The sequence below is a fragment of the Magallana gigas genome, chromosome 10 (assembly GCF_963853765.1).
Source record: "Magallana gigas chromosome 10, xbMagGiga1.1, whole genome shotgun sequence".
Taxonomy (NCBI): Eukaryota; Metazoa; Mollusca; class Bivalvia; order Ostreida; family Ostreidae; genus Magallana; species Magallana gigas.
The window spans coordinates 32,467,546-32,476,153 of record NC_088862.1 but is presented as its reverse complement, the minus strand read 5'-3'; the positions used below and the strand labels follow the sequence as shown (position 1 = coordinate 32,476,153).

Sequence of the window (8,608 nt, the reverse complement as noted above, 5' to 3'; positions counted from 1 at the left end):
GCGATATATCTGCGCAAAGAGAATTAGGTCCGTTGTTCATATGGTATGATGTGTATTGTATTTCTATTTTGAATGTTGACTGCCTTATTCAGAAAGTTGTTCAAATTAAGGAGGCTGAGTGGTCAACACATTACCATCAGATCACCTTAATTTTTAGAAAAATGTCTTCAGCTATAAAATTTTATTTGGTTTATAAAAAATCGTATATAAATTAGCTTTAATATTTAGGTATTTTCTTATATCTGTATACACATGTGTAGAGATATTCTTCTTAAGAAGATAAACATGGTCTGAATATGGCCAAGACCATCGAACGCTCTTCACACAAAAATGTAAGTGAGGTAATTTTTTTACAATCACCATGCAAGAAAATTTGTGTTGGACAGTTTAAATTTTACTTAAATCAAAACCCTTGTTCAAAGAGAAACGGTCAGGTTATTCTAATTTTATTTATCGACTTCATAAGAATAGTTAAGATAGTTAATAACTGAATAGATAATTATTAATTTATTTGATAATTAAAAGGAAAACAGGAATGGTCAATACTATGCCATTTCTATTTTATTTAAACCCCCTGAAAAAAAGAGTTCTGGGTAGATATGAAGAAACGAAAAATATTATAAAGATTAAGCTTTAATTTTAGAAAATGAACTTGTTGGGTTTTATTAAATGATCTAAATTTTACAATTATAAAAGCCGTATTCAGATAAACAATTTTAAGATAGAGTAATATATTGATTGTCAAGCCTTATCGAATAAGGTGGTATAGAATCAAGCTAATGCTATTTGATTTCTTTCAAAAAAATGTAGATAAATAGGTAGTAAAATGGCGAGTTCGAAGAATATTCATTCAACATCTATGTCAATTGATTTTTATGTACACAATCAACAAACACTTCTTAGAGTAAACAGTTTAAGCATAAAGATTCAGATCGAAATGATGAAATCAAATTTTAATGTTCGACAAGGTGAAACGTTACAAAATAAAAGTAAACATCACAAAAATATTAAACCTAAAGTATTACGTGAATTTAAATCAATCTGTGGGCAGGCTTTACGCTTAAAAGCACAGGGGCCAAGTCCGTTTATGATTACATTGAAATTAATGTTTGAACGGGCTTGGCCCCTGTGCTTAAAAGGTACATTATTAAGTAAACCACTCCTTCTATAAAGAAAAATAAAAGTGAAATTTTAAATAAAAAATCATTTTTAACAAAGTGATAAATATCTGAAAAGAAGATAAGAACAGCTGTATTTCCATTTTGTCCATTATAAAATTATGCCGCAAAACACATGTCGCATAGGTCTTAAACCTTTGGCAGTATGCCAATAATAATTCCCAGAGACTTTGCTGACTTTGATATTAACAAAGCCAGGATACTGCAGGCGAGGCTCGCCGGGACCCCAGTGGGTGAACGGAAGTAGCTGCTGGTTGTCAAGAACCCAGTGGGTCGTGTTAAAAGTACCCTGAATGTAGGCAGATTTTACATTAGAATCCATTTTTCCTGCAAAAATTTTAAAGAAAAAAAAGGAATTATCATTTTTGTAAATTCAAGGTTTTAAACGTTTGCCTGTTTTGTATTCTTGTCTTCATATAAATTTTGAATTTATTCGGTAGTTGCCGATAGAGACGACTTGTACTCATTTACAAATTGAAATTCATTTATCCTTTAACTGTTTAAAGATAAGAGACATACACATGATTTCAGCTCAAAATTTCAAATGGTCTATATTTTGTTGATGTTATCTTTGTTTGTTTTTTATTTGATGTAAAGCTGATATAATGAATAAATCTATATATTTTTTTAAAAATGGTCTCTTTTTCCCATTTTTTATTAGTCTAGAGCAATTAATTCGAGTAACGGTAATGCTTGAAGTAACCAGGAAGATACAGAGATCTAGGTATCGCCTACCTACAATACTGGAAAGAAAATCATGCATCCTCTCCGACTGTATAGCAATGAGGTTAGCGTTGAGGTTCCTGCAATAGTCCGTCCCCATTGGGATGCTTAAGAGCCCGGCGTAATGGAAACAGGTGTGTTCCTCCGCATAGAGGGTAAACTGTGGAGGACAGACGCCTATAGCAGGAAAATACAATATATGATATAGATATATATATAAAGGAATATACAGTAAACTATGGAGGACAGACGCCTATAGCAGGAAAATACGATGTATGATATAAATGTATAATAGTGAATATACAGTAAACTATGGAGGACAGACGCCTATAATAGGAAAATACAATATATGATATAAATGTATAATAGCAAATACACTGTAAACTGTCGAGGACAGACGCCTATAACAGGAAAATACAAAATGTGATATAAATGTATAATAGTGAATATACACAGCAAGCTATGGAGGACAGACGCCTATGAGAGGAAAATACGATTTTAATATAGGAAACATAATAGTGGAAACTTAGGAAATATGAGGTTTATTTATAGGCTGTCTTTAATTTATTGTATGTTATTGTATACGTATAATTATATGTGAAATATAATGAAATAAAGAATATATGGTTTACTGTGATTGACAGACGCCTATAATTAGAAACAGGAAAGTTTGTTGGTTTACAGCGTGGCTTTGTAGGTCATTGTACAGATTGTTTTTATGTGTGAAATATATAAATTAAACGGTAAACTGTGACGAACAGGTGCCTATCATAGGTTCGTTTAGTGTTGTTTTGCATGTTATTGTTCTTATATGTAAAACATATATCAGTATAAATAGTAATTGTAATAGGTAATCATACCATGAATATTTTTGGTTTTCGTTTACATAATGATAATTTGATTTCTGATTTTCCACAAGTCATTACGTTAAATGAAATTGGAGCGTGTGTATAGTGATTGCCTTATAGTTAATTGTAGTTTTATGTAAAACTTTTAAACTTATAAACTGGATATCGATATATATGCATGTAGCATGAGATTAATGACATTCTCTTTTTCAATTCATGCATGATAATTATATTATTGCTCCTACAAAAAAGAACTATCACAATTTTTATAGCATAAATGAAACGGATTACAGTCATTAGTGTTTCTTTCATATTTCTTTAAATACAAAAGTATTTTAGTTAAAAGATGTTTGAATCTTAAACGGAATCAAAACTTATTCGATATATAATATGTGCGTACAGATGGTATTAAACTTCATGAATTTATTGAATTTACAATGTTGACAATCTTTAAACTATCCTCAATAAAATTTGCTATGAAAACTTTTGCCCACAAAATGAAAAAAAAAATTAATAAAATAACTTTAATAAAATTAATTACATCAGCGAGACTAAAAAGCTGTAGGTTTGTTGTATCGATGTTCATCATGTATACGGTAATTTTTCAATGGTTATGTTAGGGGTATTTTGGATATAAATAAATATTACCTATACTCTGTCCCGAGTTTTTGCTTCCACCTCTTTTCGCTTTATATTTGGATAATAATAAATACCGTTGTTCTTAAACTACGTTCATCTGCTATTATGAAAAATGTCCAGATTATCTGTTTTGAAACGCCCCCTCTACCGCTTCAGGTTTCAATACACATACCAAAATAGAAAGTCTACGGGGATTTTGCATTGCATTAGCCATAATTAAGCCCGGATGATAGCGTTGAAAAATTGCGCGAGGTGTCCCGAGTACCTCCGAATGAAGAAAAGATGTAAACATTTAGCATTATAAATCTTTGTTAGGAATTTGTTTTCGTTTCTGTAAACTTTAATAGGTGAAAAGGGATAATTTGTCTTGGATATTTTCAATTTCGTCAATTTCAACTGTACTTCTTTCATAAGTATGTGCATATTTATTTAAAATGATCAAAAAGTGATGGAAGCAATAACTTGGGACAGACTATAGTCTTAATTAATTTTGTGAAATCAGTGTCTGTAATATCCAAAATGCGTCATATATAATCAAATTAATTATTTGTCAAGGATATATACTTTTAAATATGACTTAGTTAACGTAAATTAGCCTGAGATATTCGCAATGATTTGTATATTTGTTTAAGAAGAATATATATTTAAATTTTCACAGACCTCCTGTTTTCTGGAAGTACCGCCATTTTTTATCCTCGACACCAAAGCTACGTGTAACATACACGTCATGGAGCAGACGACATTCTCCAGTCGGTGAATTATACTGCAAAGAAAGGCAGTCGTCCCTAACTGAACATCTCAAGACACATTCCGAGTCCCAGGATGATTGGAAAGTCTCCAGTGTTTCACCATTAAGTGCGAAATCGTCAAAATCAGCATTAACTACAAAAGTTTCCGATTTCGATCCATGACATGGAATGAATAGCATCAAGGAATACATGAATACAAATGTTTCCCTGTTTCTTTTTATATCCATTGAAAAATACATTTCAGTTTCTTTGAGAAAAATTGATGGTATGAATCTTTTTTCAAGACAGTATTTTAATCAGGAATAAAGTCGATCATAGAATGTTTTATAAGTTTATTTTCCATATCATGACATCAGATTTTCCTACTACAATCAATGGTGACTTCCGGTTTTTCTATGCCAGTTTATCTTTCACTTTTAATTTGACCAGATCAAAATAAGCCGTCAAGGTTTTGAAATGACTATCATCGATATTTTTTATTGAATACATGGGCAGCGTTGCATAAGCATTCTTTATAGCACTTGACTTACTTCCTTTTAGGAGTTTGTTCAGCGTTTTTTCGATTCCATTCGATTCATCGAATGACGTTTTTAAAGGACAAAGTTGTACTTTAACAAAGTGTAGTATTGTCTGGGAATTGAGAAGGTTGCCTGACCTTTTAAAAGTCAGACAATGCATTCTCATCAGTCATGTATGGACTGGATAGGATAGCCTTCCCTTGATTCCAAACGCACCTTCGTGTAATCAATGACTTCGAACCGGTCTACAACCAAGCACTCAGTTTCAGCGAGAAATGCATTGTGAGAAGATGGAAAGGTTGTGGCATGACATGTTCGATAAATATTCATGAAAACTTTCCTTTCACATTGGTAATTGATACTTTTTCTTATTTCTATATATACTTAATATGTTATCATATCAGACAAGATAGTACTCGGACTTCACGTGAATTGACCATGTGAACCAACAAGTTTATACCTCCGTAAACTTTAATTTCAAAAAAGTTCTTTTTTCTTGAAAATATATGTTTAATCCAACTGCAACCTTCCCTGCTTTTTTCAGACAGCCAACTGAAATCAATGATATTGAATAAATTTTAAGATTGGTAGTGACAAGTCAACAATTTAACCTTTAGGTCTACCGATATATTTTAGATACTACTATGATTTTTAGCCATTAACTATTTTTGAATCATGAAATATAATTCTCAATATTTTACCTTAAAACGTTTTTCTATACCTTTATATACAAAGATCTCCCTTTTAAGATCATTATAGCAAGAGCATATTACAACGTAACAGCCGAGTGCTTTGATTATGAAATATTAAGATTTAATTATAAACGAACAATTTCAATCTCGTAAATGAACAACATTTTTTTCATTCACTTTGTTCGACAGTAAAATCAATAGCATTTATTTACATGAATTAAACATAATAAGATCTTGTGGTGGGTGTCCTTTAAAACTTGTTAAAAATGACAAAATTGTATTTTATATTATTCGTCAATTTTTTTAAGGATAAGATTGTCGCAAAATCCGTTCTATGGTATATGGTTGTCGCACAATATACACAATCCGGACCTATCGTAAAATCACTCCACAAAACACGTGTCTGACGTAGTCATTCCCGGAAGTCGCCTCTTTCCAATAGTACCCGCCACTGGACTGCTTGATCTTTATGTTGTAGATTCTGGACGGTCCGGGATTATTCGTTCCGCCCTCCCAGTTTGTGTACTGGAGTTCCTGTCCATCGTCATCCAGCCAATGGGTCGAGTTCCACTGACCCTGGATGTAGGCCGACTTTGCCCCAGAGTATGATGGAGTTACCCTATCTGTAAACATGTTTTATGTTTAAAATCTGGAGCTTAAATTAAAATCGAGTTTTCAAGTCGATAACAAGAAAATATTTGGTTGTGAAATATATTATATTTTAATCAATTATCATAAAATAGATTTTTTGATTTACAGTTTAACAAATAAAAATTTAATTTGCAATATTGTTTATATTCGATATACACAATATCGAGATATTTATATAAATGATTAAAGATAGAGATAGTAAAAACGAACCTAGTATGCTCTCAAGGAAGAACTCCATGTTTGCTGAGCTTACGAGAATCAGACCTGAGCCTACTTTGGCGCAATACTTGACGCCGGCGTCCCTTCTCAGCTCCCCGCCGTCATGGAAACAGAGACCATCAATGGCCGTGAATGTGAAATGAGGTGGACAGATCCCTGAATGTAAACAAAGATTACACTCTGAAAAGAGAGATAACTCTCATTCGGATGACTAGTCCTATACTCTGCACTGCGTAAATTGACTCAATCATGAAAAGCTTAGTTCTTAATTATAGATATACATTCTAACAATACATAACCACAAGAAAAATTATATGTTTAGGCCTACATGCCAGGTTTTTTTTTTTTGGTTGGGGTTGTTTTTTTTTTTGGTTTTTTTTTTGTTGGAAGTTATTAAATTATGTCTACTAGATTTAATAATTACATGTATATGACGTCAACTAACATAGCTATGGCAAAAGTCTTCGTTTTCTTTTTTTTATTGACCCTCGTATAGTTTCATCCATTTGTTGAAATTCCTCTTCTTTACCATACGAGTGTTTTGTCAAAAGTTCTAGGTTTCAAACACGAAATTTTACTCACCTCCTGTTTTCAGATAATATCTCCAGCCATTTTCGTAAGATGCACCGTCAGAAGTCAAGAAAATGGTGTCAAACATTCGGCATGTCTGCGTACTGTCCCGATACTGTATTGACAGACAGTCAAGGCGTGACGTACATTTGACGGCACAGTCTGTGACGTCACCTTTGTGACGCGTTTGAATGACGTTGACGTCGAACCGGAAGTTATCCAACTTCATCTTAGCTTCCATGTATTCAGCACCTTTTGTTGATTTGAACAGGACGATGATAAGAAAATTCAAGATTTTGTGCATAGTTACTGATTTAACTGTAAGAGTTCCGAAAAATAATTCTTGTTCCTTGTGAATATGTTTTTATCTTCTTTTTTTCTGGGAATACTTAGTCCATAACAGTATCGTCGCCAACACACAATTTCGTTGATGTCTTGTTAAAACGCTTCGTATAAAAGAAATAATGTACAAAGATATCTAATAGATAGTTTCTGCCAAAGTTCATTGCTATAGGACAAAGCTTCTTTAATTAGATCCATTAGTATCAAAATATAATGATTATACATTTAGTTGCCGTATAATACATCCATTAGGATCCTAAACATGTATCGTTTTAACGAATAAAAACAAGACCAGTAAATATTATCCCTTGCCATCAATGACACTGGCAGATATTATGCCTGTTAATCAATTAATTGTTGCACAGAATTAACATTGGAATCGATCTGCATGCTCGTACCATTCTCCCTAACCATTTGAACTTTTGTCGTGCAACTTTCCAATTGTGTAAACATGGCCCATGCATTAATCTGACCGATGCTGTGCTGTTAATTATTGACGATTTGATGATAATTAAAAGGACTGGCCATTTTTAGACTGGTGTGTTCCCGTTTTGCACACATTCGATAATTGGGTATAGAACAATAGATGTGAATTGTGTTGTGATAGCAATTATAGTCTGCTTTAAGTCAAAGATTTTACCTGGATTTTTACTTGTGTTTTATCATTCATTCATAGCGCCATAAAACAATAAGAATATAGGTATTTTGTTGTGTTTTAGTCTAATAACTATCACCATTTTTTTTTCATTTGATAAAATAAAGATGACATATTAAATAATATTTTTAGTCTTAAATTTCCGCTCACTGGTAAGAAAGATAAGGATTAGATGATTTGACTTTTACATTTTTGCCCATTTACTTTTAATATAAAACTAAAAAAAGATGAATTTAGGAAACATTGCCTGTCCCAATCCAAATGGAAGCTGATTCAGTGCATGGACACATTTATGATAAAGGGGAAAACTACACGGACAGTCATATGGGGTACTCCGTGTCTCTTTTTACAACTTACATTGTAGCTGCAAAATATGTAAAACGCATGTTTATAATTGGTTGTTTGGTATCAACAGAAAGATTTTCATAAAAAGAAACATACCTATATCACAAAATATTTCAATCTTTGAATTAGCAGCCTTCACAGTAGATCTTATGATCGACATCACCGATTTAGTATATTGCGGGTTCACTTTTCTGGTTTTTCAAATCAGTAGCTCAAAAAATTCCGAGAAAAATGATAATTTAAATATTGATTCGATATGCCTCAAACATGGCTGAAAATCTATGAATTAGGTGTACATTTGATAGGTTTTGTGAAAATATCTGAACAAGAAGTTTTGAAGCATACATTATAAAATTGCCGATTTATCATCATACCATCATCCAGTTTGTCTATTTTCTTCGATTATTCAAACCACAGTATAAATGAAAAATATTTAGCAGCGTTTTCACTAGACACATTTTTTGCATTTATGTAAGCAA

The 8,608-nt window shown here is 32.2% G+C and overlaps 1 protein-coding gene across 1 annotated transcript; it reads right to left on the bottom strand.

The window, feature by feature from the left end:
- Window positions 1–5,661: 5,661 nt before the first annotated feature.
- LOC105333030 (uncharacterized) lies at window positions 5,662–7,238 on the bottom strand. The gene is made up of 3 exons (XM_066073862.1): window positions 6,800–7,238; window positions 6,209–6,373; window positions 5,662–5,970 (listed from the first exon to the last, which is right to left on the bottom strand). Exons 1-3 carry the CDS (start codon window positions 7,089–7,091, stop codon window positions 5,720–5,722), a joined length of 708 nt encoding a protein of 235 aa, XP_065929934.1. The 5' UTR covers window positions 7,092–7,238; the 3' UTR covers window positions 5,662–5,719.
- Window positions 7,239–8,608: the final 1,370 nt, after the last annotated feature.

What these genes read in the sequence shown, in the direction of transcription:
- LOC105333030 (XM_066073862.1), bottom strand. Translation starts at nt 7,091, where the DNA reads ATGCACAAAATCTTGAATTTTCTTATCATCGTCCTGTTCAAATCAACA. An exon ending in ATATTATCTGAAAACAGGAG is followed by an intron (nt 6,374 to 6,799) that starts GTGAGTAAAATT and finishes GTTTACATTCAG; the next exon opens with GGATCTGTCCACCTCATTTC. An exon ending in CTTCCTTGAGAGCATACTAG is followed by an intron (nt 5,971 to 6,208) that starts GTTCGTTTTTAC and finishes ACATGTTTACAG; the next exon opens with ATAGGGTAACTCCATCATAC.